We start from the raw sequence: 18,846 nt of genomic DNA on the forward strand, positions 1-18,846 counted from the left end.
CCTGGAAATTACCTTTTTTATACAAATGGATAGGAAATACACAAAGAAATAATAACTATAAAATTCAAAAGAGGAAGCAAGATACCAAAAACCAAACCTGTTGCTGTTGAGTTGATCCTGACTCATAGCGACCCTATAGGACAGAGTAGAGCTGCCCCATAGAGTTTCCACAGAGCACCTGGTGGATTTGAACTGCCAACCTTTTGGTTAGTAGCCGTAGCACTTAACCACTACACCACCAGGGTTTCCAAAAGTAAGATAGTTACATTTTAAAAACGGTTCTTTAAAAAGGAATAATAAAGTGACAACTTTAGAACCTACCTTCTTGTTCAGCTTGCCTGCCCCATTCCTCAACCTGGTACTCTGTGGACTGGCCTCATAGAGGGCTATGTTCTGCTATGAGGCACTAAGAAAGGTGATTTTGTGCACATACGGATTTGGAATTTAGTTTCCCTCTATACACCAGCTGGTTGTTTGTGATTTAGACTTCTGCCCTACTGAAATTTGTCTATTTCTCCAGCACCCAGAACACTGTTCGGCACATAATAGGCATCCAACAAATGCTGGATGAACAAGCAAATGAATAAATGAAGAAACAGATTAAAAATTTCCTTAGTTATGCAACGTAACAGTGGTGGGTTGCAGTGCGGTGAATTAATATGGCCCTTCTAGCCATAGTCTTTGTGACTCTCACACAATGACTGGGTGAGACTATGGAAACAAGGTGCTGTGGCTCACCAAGCGGATTGGACAGCTTGCTGCTAATGCAAATAAGGTACATGGAACCCTTGTAGGGGTGGGACCATGCAAATAAGGTACATGAAACCCTAATGAGGGGATTGGTCAGTTTTGCCATCCAGCTAGACTTAAAGGGAGAGAGAAAGACAGAGAAAGAGGAACAGGGAAGACAGCGAGTGCCGGAGGCACAGCAGTAGGAAGAGCGATAGCAGCACCACACGGCAAGAACCATGAGGCTGGTGAGAGACAGCTGTGATGGGCTTACAGACCCATGGAGCTAAAAGCTGTGACACTTGCCTGACAAAGCCCGATGGCAGAGGGCGAGAAGAAGCTCTCCTGATCGAGAACTGTGTCCTGAGTTGTTCCTGTTACCTCTGAGTCATTCCTGATCCCAAGTTTTCCCTATTACTTCCCTAATAAACCACTTAACTGTTTAAGTATTCAGTTCTGTGAGACACTGCAACGAATTACAGAAACAAAGATGGGAGAGAGAGTGCTGAGGGGAGAGGGAGCAACTGACATGAGAGATGATAGAGTGGGACAGCAGTCTGGAGAAAGTGGACATTTGGGACATCTTTAATCTCCACCTCATTGGAACGGGTTTTGCGCTGACCCTTATTAAAAAAAAGTATTCATTTATGTGTAGACGAGGATTTTTTCTTCTCAGCTTCTGCTAATTTTGAACTAGTGACTTGGAAAGATACTTAATATGTTTTTTTTTCTTCACAACATTAGTGCTAATTAAATACAGTGTCCGTTATTACATCCCTTACAAACACAGGCAGGCGGTCTACAGAACAGGATGAATACTTAAATGACTAAGGAATTAAAGCACTGGTATTTGATGCTTTGGCAAATATTTTCACTATCCGCGTTTCCAAGGCAAAATATCAGCTTACAGGCAACAAAAAGACTGCTCAGTAATGTGCAAAAAACATTATCATTTGGTTTAAATCTTAAAATGTTATGACTCCTATTAAGAAATTATATGAATAATGTTAACTTTCTCTTCTGCACTGATTATTCTTTTTCCTTCTCTTTATAGCACAGCCTTCCTGAATAGTATGTGCTACCATTAAAAAAAAAAAGCAAAAAAAAAGGGCCTAGAAAAATTAAAGGAGCTGCTTATATCAAAACATTTTATTTGAGAAAGGAAGAGACAATGTAATAGAAAATATACAATAATTAAAATGTATATGCTTTTTGTTTTTTAGGGGTAAATTTATTTTTAAACAACAACAACAACAAAAGTAAAACAACTTAATACATAGTTTTACTACTTTTGCATCAACTACAACTTCTTGGAACCAAGAAGGAATTCTACCTAGAGAGTATTTAAAAACAAATCCCGTGTTCACACTCACTAATATAGCTATAATTTAAAAGACAAATAATAACAAGTGTTGGTGAGGATGTGGGGAAATTAGAACCCTAATACATTGTTGGTGGGATTGTAAAAGGGTGCAGGCACTGTGGAAAAACAGTCTGGCAGTTCCTCAAAAGAGTAAGTGCCGAGTGACGGTACTACCCAGCAACTCACTGTTAGATATACGCCCAAGAGAGCTGAAAACACACGCCCACCCGAAAACCTGTATACGGATATTCACAGCGGCATCAGTCAGAGCAGCAAAAAAGTGGAAGACAACTCAAACACCCATCAACTGATGAATGGATAACAAAATGCGGTATACCTATATAACATCATCTGGTAATAAAAAGGAATGAAGCACCCACACACATTCCAGCACGCATGAACCTGACGAATATTATGCTACATGAAAGAAGCCAGTCGCAAAAGACCACATATTATACGATTCCATTTACATGAAATGTTCCGAGTAGGCAAATCTACACAGAGAGAAAGCAGATTAGTGGTGGTCAGGGGCTGGAGGGGTTGGGGGGAAATGAGGAGTGGCTGCTAAAAAGTATAGGGGTTCTTTTTGGGGTCGTGAAATGTCCTAATATTGACGGTGGTGATGAGAACTCAGCAGATGCAGTGAAAACCGATGAATCGCACACTCTCCCTGGGTGAACTGTATAGCGTGTGAAGTATATTTCAACAAAGTTTTGTTTTTTTTTTTAAACAGTCTTTAGAAGTAGCCATTCAAAAATTCTCTATGAATCAAGCACTTGATGTATTCTGGCCACAGCCAAAAACTATAAAAGGACACATGAGAGAGGAAAGCAGCAAACAGTCCAAATAACTACCACAACAAAAGCACAGCAATGCGGCCAATAAATCCAAGGGAACTGATTCCAAGAGCTAATACTTCACATTCTGCAGTAAGCAGGAAGTTGAATAACCAGTCAAAAAGTTATTTTTTATACACATGAAAGAAGAAAAGTGAAGCTTTTAACTTAGAAATTTCACATGAGAAGTCAAATTAACTTATTTGCATTTGAAATTAAAGAACAAAAGAGGTTTGGTTTACAGTGGTTTTGACCTATTTTAGACAGATATCTATTAAATATTTATTAAAATGCTTTAGCTTAAAATACTACTATAGGCACGAGAAAGAAAACAAATATGAGCAATTCACTTCTTTACCTTCTGTTCAATAAACTCTCCTTCCCGTGGCAGGTGGTGCAGAGAGCTCTATGCAGGGGGCTAACCAAGACTCCCTTAGAGTAATTGGAAAGCATCTCTGCATTTTCATCCCGGAAACCACAAAAAAGTCGCAGTAAGCAGAACGTATAATCTTGATCATTAGCACTGAGCCTGTAGCAGAACAATGTGTTGTCCCCAGAAATTAAGCTACAGGACGCAGTATGATGGTGTAAGAAGCCACTGATGTCTCCCCAGATGAGAGGAAAAACCCAAGGAAAGCAAGACAAAAAAGGAAGACAATGATAATAAGTTGCATGTGTGATTTTTTGCTACTGTTGTGAGCAAACTGCATACTGTGACACAGGGAATCATTCTCGGAGCTTCATGGTAGTAGAAGAGACCTTTGAGGTCAAGGACCCCAACCTTTCATTTTACAACAAAGAAAACTGAGGGTTAGAGAGGTCACACAACCAGTTTAAAGCATAATGAGGACTAGAAACTAGATCTTCTGACTCTGAGGGCTCTTTCCATGAAACATTTTTTTTCTGTCTGCATATATTTACTACTGAAAGTGTTAACTAAGAAAAGAAATATTCTTAGGAACTCCTGTGAGCTAGACTTGTAAAAATCCACCTAGGTGTGGTATAGTTAACTGTGAAGTAAAGCAAAAGACTAGCTCTCTAAGTGCATGACCAAAGAGTTTGGGAACACTCAAAATTCCAGTTGAAGTGCCTGGAGCATCAGCCTAAGTGCAGCAGAACAATACTTGTACACGGTTTAGGTATGTGACTATAGAGACCTGATGCCTGGTCACCTGCTCTGAGACCTGTCTATGGAAAGCTGAGGAAAGCTGCACTGAGCCACAGGGAAAGGGAAGGTGGTGGACATAGAGGGTGTTCTTGTTGACGGTTAGAAGCAATGCCCCAGGTTTCAGCCTGGCATAGATACATGTCTCCCTTTGCTCTGATCACCATGTAAATCAGGCTAGTTCTGAAAACTAGTTTAGCTTCCTGATTATTCTAATACTATCAAATCAATCAGTGTCCTGGGAAGCAGACTGAAAAGATTTTGGTCACTGGAAGAAATATTCCTTACCTCAAATTAATAAGCACACTTTTTGGTTTACACATCAGCTGCTTGTGAGTTAGTTACTGTTGGTCAGTTCCCTGAACTGACAAGGTAAGACCAGATCTGCACAACCACTGAGGACCAGACTGTCATTAGGCTGTGATGAGTCACTGTGGCGATAAGCCTACAAAGCTCCTGCCTGGACCGTCACTCTTACCTCCTATCAATCCCATCTTCAAACTGTAGGAATGACCACCTGGACCACAGGCTTCATCTGAAGCTCACACGTGCTGTGTGCACACATGGGGCATACAGCACGTATTTATGGAGGCTTATTTCCAACAGATTAATACAATCAATGTCTAATCAATTTCTATTCCAAGTAAGCCATGCCATTTAGAGAGATGATCCAACAAGAAAACTCTACCCAAGGGCAAGCTTGGGCTATAAAAAGTTTCTTCTTTTTAAACAAAAATACACATACAACCAAAAATACAAAAAAAGGATATCAAAATCAATGTCCTTCGGATTGTAACTGCAAGTGCTGATTAAAGGACAACCTCAATTTATAGGAATGATATGTTGGTGCTAGGATAGATCATGTGCCCATATGTTAGTCATAGGAGCGGATAAGAGCGGAGTAATGTGGACTATGCATATAGGGGACCATTAAGAGTAGGTTTTTGGAGTCTTAGATAGCTTTTGTGAAGGGCTGAGGTTATGGTAGCAAAGATTTATACGCCTTTCCTGTACAGTTACTGCCTAGACCAGGGACTTTTAACCTTGGCATTGTTGACATTTTAAAACCTGTTGCCGTGGAGTTGATTCCAACTCATAGTGATCCTATAGGACAGAGTAGAACTACCCCACAGGGTTTCCAAGGAGCAGCTGGTGGATTTGAATTGCCGACCTTTTGGTTAGCAGCCAAGCTCTTAACCACTGTGTCACCGTTTTAGGTCAAATAAATATTTGTTGTGGTTGTGGGCTTCATGGGCACTGCAGCATCCCTGGCCTCTACCCTTTAGATGCTAGAAGCCCACCAGTTTTAACAACCAAAAATGTACCCAGACATTGCCAAATGTCCCTTGGGGGGCAAAATTGCCAGTGGTTGAGTCTAGACTTCAAATACTGCAAAATATTGCCAAACCCCTAGATTTCAAAAACCACCTCTGTCATTCCTAAAATCCTCCAACGGGGGAGCTCAAACTTGGGTTGAATAAAGTAGGACACAGAAAAGGGGGGAGAGAGGTGAAATACTTAATATCAGATACGGTTTTCTTATATTCTAATTGGGAGGAAAGGCTTTAAATCAAATAAATCTATTAAATTGTAATTTCAATCCATTTTTAATACCTAGAAAAACTGGATACGTTTATGATTACTTTTGCAAAAATGGACATTTCTCTCTCTGAATATAAAAGTCATTCACATGTGGAAGCAGAGGAAATGTGAGGTCACGAAGCCCAGGTGGATCTTAAACACTCGCTCCCTGTTGAGTGGCTGGTCTCCAAGTTCAAACACAAAAGAGATGGTTCAGTCCCTTCCAAGCTGCTTTCCTCCAGGAAGCCAGAAGAAGGAAGTGAAAAAGGACACAGGAAAGTCTAAATCCATACCACCCAGAAGCTAGTGTGAAGGAAGCAAGGTTTGTGGTTAGGTTAAGTCCAGCTTTAAATCCTATGGCTTCCCTTACTATGTGCCACTCTAAGCAAATCACTTACTTTCTATAAACTTACAATGGAGGTACTATCTCATCTGTAAAATGGGGCTTCTACTAATTATCCCAAATGGCTGTTGTAAGAATTAAATGAGATAACAAATGTAAAGTATCTGGCATGTTACAGGCATCCAAGAGGTGACAGCCACCTGGTCTACCCTTGTTTCAAAGGTTGGTTTAATGAGTAGCTGAGACAGAAGGTGGGTGGTGCAACCTCTTGGACATGGTGAACTTTAAGGGTAATTGTGACTTATCCACTAATTATTTATCTAACCTTTAAACTAGGCAAGGATTTTATTTCAATCAAGGGGTACTTCACAGCTTCACTATCCCCTGATCTTGGTAATTACCCTAGGCAATTAACACTGATACCTTAGTAATTACTGAAGCCGTTCCCCCACAATCTTGAGGATTTACACCATACAAAACATCCAGCTTGGGAAAGCTAGGTATCTGAGACAGTGACTACTATCTCATTTCTCCTGTGCCTTGCCAGACACCCTGCCATACACTTCCCATGCATAAGGGCGAAATGCTGCAAAATTTTAAATAACTATGCAAGTAAATGCTAAATGTAAAAGACCAGAAAAGTACCTCTTCTGTTTCTGCCACAGTGAAGTGATGCTTGTAAAGTACTTTATTTGATATGCCCCATCAGGAAGGTCGGACATTTCTCTCTCTGAATATAAAAGTCAGTGGTTAAGCATTCAGCTGCTGACCAAAAGGTCAGCAGTTTGAACCCACCAGCTGCTCCCTGGAAACCCTATGGGGCAGTTCTACTCTGTCCCATAGGGTACCTATGAATCACAATCGACTCGGCGACAATGGGTTTGGTTTTGGGCTTTTGTCAGGAAGATTATAAGACTTTTATAAAACTGAGGACTAAATGAAGAGCAGCACCTTCTGATATGAATTGTTTAACTGTGCAGTGTGTCATTTTTAACTCAGTATGTGAGCGTCTTTGGTAAACAATAACAGTACACCTACTCAAACTGTAAATGGAACCCAAATAAGCAATGCAGTGATACAAACAAGAATTTGCCCTAAATTTCATGAATGGCTGTCCATGGGAGACCCGGTTCACGAACCTAAAACAATCAAATGTTTATCCTATCCTCTCATTTTAATAAGAAACACCTAAAACATTGCTCCTAGGCTTAACTCGTAACATCGGTCATACAATATGCTTTTTGGTATCAATGTCCTACTAGATACTAATTCTACGTACACATAGAATTAGGCCAAATATGTTCCAAATCCTCATCCTGGGGTTTCTGTTTTGTTTTGATTTCTATTAAAAGCAGATTCCTAGGCATCACCTTAGACCCAGGGACTCTCTGGGAATGGAGCCTAGGAATTCCTATTTTTAGGAAGCTTTCCAGGTGATTCTCAGCCACGATAAAGTTTGAGAACCACTGACTGCTTCTATGAGAAAAAAGCTGCCATTTCCACATCATTCTCACTGTAAGTTAAAGAGCAACAATCAGTTCACAGTACAAAAGATCAAGAATGTGTCATCCTATCTCAGAGGCATTAGATGGCTTACCTAAAATGACGTCCCCTCAAAGAAAGCCCCCTAAGCACAATCATAAAATGTACTAGATTAGAAGTATTTCACCCTTCAGCACGAACAGACCTGAAGCAGCCATGTCCAAGGTTTGCTCTTGGTGAAATTCGTTATTCACTGAAGGAACAGAGGTTCTTAAGAGTCTTACTGCCTCTAGTAGAAGTTTAAATATGTACTTTATATTTAATTATAAATATGTACTTCATACTCATATACATATTAAATATGTACTTTATGGAGGTCATGACCATAAGGTGAACAAAAATTTGGCTTTTCAAATGAAAGAGAAAAATGCTTTCCTCCTGAATTTTGCTGTTGACTAAGCACAAAATTGTGGACTCAGTCAAGAGTAAGAAAAAGGAGGGGAAAAAAATGAGAGGCAAAATGAAGCAAAGGGGAGTGTATGAAATAATTTGGAGGACTGTAATAATCATTGAGCTACTATGTGCCAGGTGTCTACTAATTTCAGGCATTTTACAAACATTTTCTCATTTGACCCTTTGTTACATCCATGAGAGTAGATTTATCTATTCTGATGATGAGAAATGAAAACAAGAGAGTTTATGGTTCAATTTTACAAAGCTAGTAAGTAAGAGATCTGAGATTCAAACTCAGGAAGTATTACTTAAAACTTAGTACCCTTGTTACTACTTAGTATTCCTCCTCCAACCCTCCACATGCCCCAGTACTTCCTGACATGCTGATAATGGTCTATGGAAATTTCTTGTGAATATAACACTCAGTAATTCCAAATACTTTAAATTAACAACATTCTAAAGAGTGTTGTGTGTCTCATTTTTACAACTCTCAGGTGCTATACAGCACCATATGGTTTAATTATCTTAGAAATATAATAAAATTGAATGAGATAATACAGGTAGAAGTGGTCTAAACCCTAAAGCATCATACAAATGAAAGGCATTAAGCTAGTCATTAAAATTAATTTTATTTTGAGGCTCTTTGGCAGATGGTAGCAGGATTTTTGAGACACTTTGATACAATTAGTGCCACTCTAGGATACAATAAAGCATGGTTGAGGTTAAACTAATTTGGCTTCCAACACCACATACAATATAAATTATTTGGACAACAGGTAATGCCAGTACTTCTAAAACAATTCTATTAGACAGGCTAAGAAGCCCAGTCCTTAGATGAGAGCATTTCCATTTGTGGCCTTATCTCTCCCTTCCTCACTGGCCCCCTAGGCAATCTCATCTATTCACAGAGCTTCAGCTATTACCTCTGTATCTTACTGAATCCCCAATTTATACGCTAGCCCTTAATCTTTTCCCTGATCTCTAGACTAGAAATTCCCTTTACATCACAGATAGTTCCACACAGAATTCTCTCTGGCATTTCAAGCGTAAAATAGTCAAATCCAAGGAAACTGGAACCATACGGTTTGGGCTAGTGGGGCAAGTCCCAAAGGTGACCACAGGTGGAAAGCCTAAGCTAGTAGAGCTTAGGGTGGCTGCAAAAGCCAGATGGGACAGGTGGAAAGCAACACGGACCAGTGTGTCAGAAATTCCTAAACCACCACTGATATAGAGAAAGAAATGGGATAGAGAAGGGAGAAAAAGGCAAATACAGGTAACGGATGATGAAAACCAAGAGATTAATATAAGTCAGAAATGTAAGTATAGGGACTGCTTATGGGTTTATAAGGTATAGAAGACTAAATGAAGAAGTTCTCCAGATATTTATTTTTGGAAGACAATAGATAACCAAAAACATGTATGACAGCATTTACTTCTCAAAAGACTGCTGATGAAGAAAAGCAATGGGAACAAACCTAGTGTGTTTTTCTTTTTGCATTTTCCAATTCTTTGGATTCCAAATGAATGGGGGCTTACACTATTAAAATTTAATACATATAAGTGAATTTTCAGAAGTAAGAGAACTTTTTGATGATGTTTATATTTTCACAAAGATGAATGATGCAAATTTTGGGTCCTCTGATTTTTTAGTATCAAATGACAAGATACAGCCCCAGCTCCAGCTCTTGCTAATTAAACGAATCAATTAAGAGACAACAGTTGCAACTGTGTAGCTGCTGTTCTATAGTGGCAATAACAACCCCACGGGGAGGTCTTTCACTGCATTAAAATGCTGTCCTCCACAACTCCATCTGATATTATTACAAACAGTTATTTGTGTCTCGCTGTCATATTAGTAGCAAAGGCAAATTATAGAAATATGCAGACCAGAATGGGCCCAGTAGGAGATCAGGTTCAGTTTTCAGCCTCCAAGGGAACAATTGCCGAAATTCCAAAGTTCCCCAAAGTTCTTTAATGGAACTGATAAATCTATCACCACAGCATCCATTTAGAAGCTAGGTAAGGGTCACATATTTACATACTTTCCTGCTAAGCTGATACAATTCAACTAGATGAATTATCATATTAAGTTTACCCTCCTGAGTTAAACTGATGGAGTTCAAAATTGTTTTCAATGGTTGTCATTAATCGCTGTTACTTCTTAAATGCTTACTTTGAAATCTAATTGTGCTAGTGTATCAAGGGTCATATTAATAGCACTCATAATGATAAATCTTTGTAAAACATGTTTATTCTACTGATATTATCACTCAGCCTTTCAAGGCTAATAAAAAATAAAGTATATTTATTATCACTAAAAACTTAATTTAAAAAATCTACAATTTGAGATTTAAATTGGCTTTAAGGACTTCAGCACGATTTGGTTTCATTAAGATCTCTGGCTAGGCTTCAAAGACATATAATTTGATAGTTCTGCAAGAGTCCTTGGGCAAATGCCAACACCACAGCTATGAAGAAGCTGCTCCAACGTGGTCGAGGCTTCTTTTCCCTTTCTGGCAATATGCATTGTTTACAAGAAAAAACTTTGTCTTACTGAGATATATCTGCCTCGATATTATGGTGCTTTAAAAATTAAATATATATAATGGATACAATACAAAAATTTAAAACAGAACGACAACTTCTGCATTCTTAAAGCAGTAACAAAACATTTGCCCCAATGGGAAGCACAGTTCAAATTAAGAATTCTGGTTAAGTAAAACGCTGTAACTCTTCTGCTTTTTTTGTGAGTTTATACTTTCTGATGCACACAGACTCATGGCTTTACCAAAAGCAAGCAGGCAAACCAAAAATACAAACAAAGCCCTGAAACTTCCAATTTTAAATAGGCACAGATGTTCTGGGAAAATTCTGGAATAACTAAGTATACTTGGCAGTTACTGCAAAGAGGTTCCTGGATTATGCAGTAATTTGTTCTTAAAGTATTACAATGCTTAACAGCGCGACTTTGTAGTCAGACTTGGGTTTTGAATCCCAGTTCTACCGTTTACTAGTTGACTGGCATAGAATAGTCATTTAACCCCTCTATGCTCAATTTTCTCTTCTGAAAATTAGCCATACACATCATCAGTACTTCAGTATGAGGTAACATATGAGTGGTGATAATAGGCATAAAAATACTTAGAAAAATAAATGGCAAGGCTCAAGTGAGGTATTAGTGAGGCATACAGCTCAGAAGTAATACTCTTCTGTCTTCAACTGTTTATAAAATACATTTATAGGTAAGTTGCCTGAGTTATTTTTTAGCTTTTGTAAGTATCAAATATACTTTCATGCCTATATACCAAACCAAAAACCAAACTTGTTGCCATTGAGTTGATTCCGACTCATAGCAACCCTCCAGGGCAGATTAGAACTGCCCCATAGGGTTTCCAAGGAGCAGCTGGTGGATTCGAACTGCCGACCTGTTGGTTAGCAGCTGAGCTCTTAACCACTGCACCACCAGGGCTCTCATGCCTATATAGAGTCCCATATACTCCATTTTGGGAAGAGTAATGAAATGAAATAGATACTGAAGGATAAACTGTGGATGCCCTGAATACATACGTACACCCAAGTCAAATGTCTTCATCCACGTCACAGAGGCACAAATTTCATCTCTGAACACTCATTCAACTAATTTGGAAGATTTTACCTTTCATTATACAAAAGCACTATCTAATAATTTTTAAATAAAGCTTAAACAGCATAACAGAAAGGAGACCTTATGACTGAAGTCTGTATAAATGCATGTTTAGTGGAGGGGTGTGTGGAATTTAAGGGCATTCTTCCAAGGCTGGGTATTAGGATAAACTAGGTTATGCTTCAGAAATATATGATCACTGAAATATCAGCCCCCTGAAGGTTGGGGGTGGTGCTCAGCTCCAACAGCCACCCAAGGTTAACACACAGCTTCCATGCCAGACACAGCACAGGCCCAGAGAGTTCACGCCTGCTTTTAGCTACCTCTAACCAGAAGTGACACACATCACTATAAGGAGACAGTTTCCCATGAGTCTGTCACATTTCTGTGCTTCTTGGGAGCAAGGCACTGCTTGTCCTTTGTTCTGGATTATCATTTCAGGTATGTTTCTGGTGCCTGAAGTGGATGAAAGGGAATCAAATTAAAAGGCATTTCCTGATGGTTGAAAAGGAGCCCTGGCGGCGCAGTGGTAAAGCGCTTGGCTGCTAACCAAAAGAGATCAGTGGTTCGAACCCGCCAGCCACTCTGTGGGAGAAAGATGTGGCAGTCTGCTTCTATAAAGACGGTAGCCTTAGAAACCTCATAGGGCATTCTACCCTGTTCTGTGGGGTCACTATGAGTTGGAATCAACTCCACGGCGTTGCTGATGGTTGAGTCATGGGCTGAGAGCTGAGAAATCCGAGTGCATTCCTTGCTCTACGTTCCAACTAGATGCGAATCCTCAGGTAAGTCAAATTTGGTTTTCTGGTCCATACTTTCCTTAACAGAGGAAGATGGATTAGTTAATCTGTAAGATCCCAATGAGCCACCCATACTTTTCTTTCTCTCCATTTGTTGTTTCTGTATTTGCTTTCTTATTTTTTTCAAGTCTAACATTTATATCCCACGCTTGACAACTTCATTCATTCATTTGGCAAATATTTACTGAATGCCTACTATATGCTAAGAATTGTTCTAAGCCTTGGGTATAGAGTGGTCAACAAAACAAAAAGCCCTATCCTCATACAGCTTATTACATTTGTGGGAGAGACAGACCACAAGCAATTCAGAAAAGTAAAATACACAGTATGCAAAATAGTGATAACAGCTAAAGAAAAAGAATAAAGCAGGGAAAGGGAAAATGCAATGTTGGAAAAGGTGGTCAGAATTTTAAACAGCGTGACTAGAGAAGCCCTTCCTCAGAAAGTGACGGTTGAGTAACGGCTTGAAGAAAGTGAGGGGACCTTCTATGCAAATATCCAGGGCAAGATATTCCTGGCAGAGCGGGAAGGCAAGTTATGCACCACTGAGGCGTGTGCTCAGCATGTGTGAAGAAGAGCAAGGCCAGCACGGCCAAGAGTGGTAGGAGCTTCGGCTTAAACAGGGGAGCTTTTGAGTACTAGAGTGACATGACTTGATTTATATTTTAAAAGGATCACATTAACTGCTTTATTAATGATAGGCTACAAAGAAGGAGGGGCAGAAGTGGGGAGACTTTGGGAACTACAACATTCACCCAAGAGATGACAGAGGCTGGGTCCAGAGTGGGGGTAGTCGGTGTGATCAGAGAAGTTATTGGCAAACCGGAAGTGGACTGTGAGAGCAGGAGAGGAAAAAAGGATAAAACCAAGGTTTCTGCTCAAACAGTTTCTGTTTTCAGAGATAGGACTTGCCACTTTCTAAGATGGGAAAAATTGTAGAAGGAACTGTATTTCTTTGTTGTATTATTATTATTTTTGGTGGGGGGCATGTGGACATCAAGAGTTCAGTTTTAGATGTACAAAGTTTGAGAAATCTATTAGAACTCAAGTAGAGAGTTCATGTAACAGGGACGGCATAAGGGCCTTTGCGGCAAGACAAAGAAAATCAATAGAAGAATCAAGCACTGAGGGGCAATAAACAATTCCATACACCAGATAATGTAATTCCATGGAGCTAATACAGAACCCTGGTGGCACAGTGGTTAAGAGATTGGCTGCTAACCAAGAGGTCAGCGGTTCAAATCCATCAGCCATTCCTGGGAAACCGTATGGGGCAGTTCTACTCTGACCTATAGGGTTGCTATGAGTCGGAATCGACTCGAGGGCAGTGAGTTTGGTTTTTTGGTTCTACGCAGCTAATAAAAAGAATAAGATAGATCTTTATGTACTGACACAGAAAGATGTCTAAGATTTACTGTTGAGTAAAAAGGTGTATGATCCTATTTCCGGAAGAATATATCTACTATTAGTAACAAGTACTTTTAGAGAATAGGACATACTACCTCACATACATTTCAATAATGTTTGAAATTTTTACAGTAAGCATGTATTACTTTATTAACCAGAAAAAGCAAGAATCACTACAAGTGTTAAGTCCAACACTTTACATTTAGGTTATACTGAGGAAGTACCTATGCACATATTACTACGCATATAGTTTATATACATAAACTATACATACACCTTTGTACAGGCAGTCCCTGGGTTACAAACGTCCAAGTTACGGACAGTGCATACTTGTCCTTAATGTCATGTAAATTTGCCCTCACTTTGAAACAAGGAGCCAACCCCAACCCACAACAGATTCTTCATCATAGTCACTTTCACTTGCTGCATTTGAAGCTTTTAAATCATTGAAAAGGCTTCGAAGCCTCTTCTTGCTCTAAAGTAAAGTAAAGCTAAATAAGAACCATATGCACCTGTTCTGACTTACCTACAAATTCTTAAAGACACACTCAGGAATGAATCTCATTCGTAACCCAGGGACTGCCTCTAATGTATACACTATAAAGCACCAAGTAAATGTACATTATTAATATCCTTTCTACCTCAATAGTGGCAAAATTACCCCTCTTTTGGTCCAAGCCAGAGGGCTCCCCTCTGATATTCTCATTGAACTCACAGAGCTATCAGAAATAGCCAATGTGAATTTAATCCTGAACAAGGTGTCCAATGGACACGAACATTTCACAGATTATAGACATGGAAAAATATGCAAATACAATAGCAAGAAACAGAGAAATGCAAATTAAAATTATACGGTACCCTTTGTTTTATCAGCTAAATAATTTTCAAAATGATATTAACTAGTAAAATAAAGGAGGTGCCCTGGTAGTGCAATGGTTAAGCACTGGGCTGCTACGCAAAAAGTCAGCAAGGAGAAAAAAACTGGGGATCTGTTCCCATAAAGATTACAGTCTAGGAAACCCTATGGGGTAACTCTACTCCGTCATATAAGGTTGCTATGAGCTGGAATCTACTCGATGGCACACAACAATAAAATAAAACCTCTTTTTGCCAGATACAGTTAAGTAACTTTAAAAATTATAATTAATACCAGGGAGCGTAGAGTCAAACTGATATTCCAGTACCTCATCTGTAGTGTTCTAAAGAGGGACGAAATACTTGGCAACATGTATACGGAACCGTAAAATGATTCACAGGGTTTGACTCTGTTTGGGAAGTTTATCTTAGGAAAATAATTCAAAACATCAGAAGAGCAAAACACATGAAGTTGTTCATTAGAACATCATTTGTAATGACAAAAAAACTAGAGGTCACCTCAACACCTAACAATCTGGATTCATGGATAAGCAAAATGTCATATTTATCCCACAGAATATTAAATATAGGTTCATTAAAATGATTATCATAAATATAGCGATAGAGAAAATAACTAATAGAATCTTAAGAAAAAAACAAAATATCAAGATTTCATCAGTTTCATTAGAAATGTGGATTTGAAAGGGCCTAATAAAGAAAGGGAAACCCTGGTGGCACAGTGGTTAAGTGCTACGGCTGCTAACCAAAGGGTTGGCAGTTCGAATCCGCCAGGCGCTTCTTGGAAACTCTATGGGGCAGTTCTATTTTGTCCTACACGGTCACTAAGAGTCAGAATGGACTCGACGGCACTGGGTTTGGTTAATAAAGAAAGCTAGAAAGAAAACTGAGCAAACCAAATCAAGGTCATTAGTTCCAAAGGCATGTTTACATAACATATTCTTATTTTTACTACAAGAACAGCAATAGACAGTCTTCAATAAGAAAGTACTGAAAGTGTTGAATAAATTGCAAATGATTTTAAAACTATTTTCTCTCTAACAAGAAGCGACTAAAATAATTACATCATGAAAACTTTTCTCACACATTGAAGAATCCACAAACACACGGCCATTAACAGCAGAATGATGCTATGACAAAGTCGGGTTCATACACATGGACTTAAACTACTTGAATACATTTTTCCCTCTGCAAATTAACAGAATACACAAGGTAATGATGCTTTCACACTTACCACTGTGCCAAGAAACTGAATGTCCATGTTTCCACTTGCTTCTCGAGAAAGACACTAGAAAAAAAAGGTATAAAAATGAATTAACCAAAATGGATCACAGACCTAAATGTGAAAACTAAAACCATGAAACTCTCAGAAGAAAACACAGGGATGTGGCTACACAGCCTAGTTTTTAACGACAAATAAGATACTATAGCAAAAGCACAAGCAGCAAAAGCCAATAGTTAAATGGGACCTCATAAGAATTAAATACTTCTATTCATCAAAAGATTACCTAAAAAGTGAAGTGACAACCTACAGATCGTAAGAAAATCTTTGGGAACCACATATCCAACAATGGTCTAATAGCCAAAATAAATATAAAACTTCTATAACAACAAAAAGACAAACAACCCATTCTAAAAATGGGCAAAGGACTTGAATAGATATTTCACCAAAGGCCATATTCAAACGCACAACAAGCACATGAAAAATGCTCAACGTCATCAGCCATTACAGAAATGCAAATCGAAACCATAATGGAATATAACTTCACTCCCCTTACGTGGCTAAGTTAAAAAAAGCTGGAAGATAACAAATGTTGGTGAAGATGCAGAGAAATTGGAACCCTTATCCGCTGCTGGTGGGAATACAAAACGGTGGAGCTCCTGTGGAATACAGTTTGGCGGCTGCTCAAAAAGTTAAATATGGAACTACCATATGACCCAGCAATTACACTCCCAGGTATATATACCCAAGAGGCCTGGAAGCGGCAATGCGAATAGACACATGTACACCAATGTTCACTGCAACACTATTCACAATAGCCAAAAGGTGGAAACTACCTAAGTGTCCATCAACAGATGAATGGATAAACGCAATGTGGTACAGACAAACGGAATACTACTCAGCCATAGTAAGTCCTGATCCATGCTACAACATTGATGAACCCTGAAAACCTTATTCTCAGTGAAATAAGTCAATCACAAAAGGGCAGATATTGCATGATAAAAAGGGCAAGTATTGCATGATCTCACTTACATGAAATAGCAATAGGCAAATGGATAGAGACCAAGTTTATTGGTGGTTACCAGGAGTGGGGGGGATGCACTGTTTAGGAAACAGCGTTTGTCTGTTTATGGTAATGGGAAATTTGGAAACAATTATGGGTGGTGGTTGCATAACATAATTCATGTAATTGATATCGCTAAACTATGTACCTGGAAAATGTCCAATTGGCAAATGTTGTATTTTATATATTTTTATAACAATAAAAAAATGAATTAGCACGCTCACAAAAACTTGTACATAAATGTTCACAGCAGTATTACTCATAATAGCAAAAAATGCAAATGTGTATGAACTGATGAGTAGATTAATAAAATGTGGTATATCATATAACGGGATATTATTCAGTAATAAAAAGAAATGAGGTACTGATACATGCTACAACCTAGATGAACCTTGAAAACATTATGTTGACTGAAAGAAGCCAGTCATATAAAGGACCATGTATTGTATGATTCCATTTATATGAAATGTCCAGAATAGCCAAATACACAGAGACAGAAGGTAGCTTAGTGGCAGCTGCCTGGAAGACAAGGATTGGGGAGAAATGGGTGAATGCTACGGGATTTCTTTTTGGGGTAATAAAAATGTTCCAAAATTGGTTGCATAGCTTTGTAAATAGATTAAAAATCATTGAACTGGACACTTTAAATTGGTGAATTGTATGGTATGTGAATTACATCTCAATAAAATTCTTATAAAGTGAATACAACATACATAGTATAGATATGTTGTTGTTGTTAGGTGCTATTGAGTCGATTTTGACTGAATGACCCCGTGTAACAGAGCAGAAGTGCCCCATGAGATTCCCACGGCTGTAATCTTCACAGGAGCGGATCGCCACGCCTTTCTACTGCGGAGCTATAGTTACATAGTTACCTTATTTTGAATTTTAGTCAAAAGTAAACACTACTAGTAAAAATAGTACACTGGAAGTAAATCATAGATTTTTTTTTCCCCCAGATCATTCGCACCTGTAAAATTGCTCTATATAATCCTAACTTGTTCATCAAAATTCTTCCTATCCCATGAGGGCCCAGCAGCTTCAAAGGTTCCACACACAGCAGGTAAGTAGTTATGAATTTTTCTTTAACATTTCATATGTAATCCTGAGGGATTATTAGTGGACTTCCATCAATTGCAAACCATGAACTACTGCAGATGCATGCGAATTTTATTCTTTTTATGGAAGGAGAGTTTGCCAACTCTGTACTTTACGATCACTAATGCAATAGATCCAGAGTGACCCTCTGGAGTTCAGACTGAGCCCCTGGTTCCTTGACTGAGGGAGGTTAAATCAATAACAAGAAATGAGTTTAACGCACAATGATACCAAACTGCTTACCCCTACCTGCAAATATTGTCAAGTGATTTGACACAATTGTAACCTGTCTAGCATACTGAAGGAAGTGTGGTATGGAGTAGAAAATTCAATATTGGCATGTCAGCACTTTGAACCATTAATTCCACATCTAACAATTTGTCCTAAGAAAAAAATTATGGGTAGGTAGAAAAATGTGGCTATAAAAATGCTAACACACTGTAGTTTACCTCTAAAAACTAAAAAATTATCAATAATCTAAATGATCAAAAAAAGGGCTGGTTAAGGAATTATGAGATATCTATGCAGCCATTAAAAAATTTTAGAGACATGAAAAATAAATTTCTAAGTGTGAAAAGAAAGTACAAAACAATACGTTCAAAATAAGTTTCTTATAAAAACAATTCTATATATTATAGAAAACTAGAATAAATAATGCACATAAAATTATCTGTTATTTCTGGATGGATGACATTAGTTGACCTTTCTTCTTTTTTTTTCTCCTTTACTTTTCAGTCAGTTGTTATTCCTATTTTTCTGCATGGTCATGCATTACTTAATAAAGGCAA

General features: G+C 38.5%; 1 protein-coding gene across 10 annotated transcripts in view; it reads right to left on the minus strand.

Moving 5' to 3' along the window:
- Nucleotides 1-18,846, minus strand: part of PCCA (propionyl-CoA carboxylase subunit alpha) — a 535,620-nt gene that overhangs the window by 60,862 nt on the left and 455,912 nt on the right. For all 10 annotated transcript variants that reach the window (XM_064275261.1, XM_064275259.1, XM_064275262.1 and 7 more), the window contains one exon: nt 15,910-15,963. In XM_064275261.1, coding sequence (XP_064131331.1) covers nt 15,910-15,963 — 54 coding nt within the window. The remainder of the gene's footprint in view (nt 1-15,909; nt 15,964-18,846) is intronic.

The sequence above is a fragment of the Loxodonta africana genome, chromosome 23 (assembly GCF_030014295.1).
Source record: "Loxodonta africana isolate mLoxAfr1 chromosome 23, mLoxAfr1.hap2, whole genome shotgun sequence".
Taxonomy (NCBI): domain Eukaryota; kingdom Metazoa; phylum Chordata; class Mammalia; order Proboscidea; family Elephantidae; genus Loxodonta; species Loxodonta africana.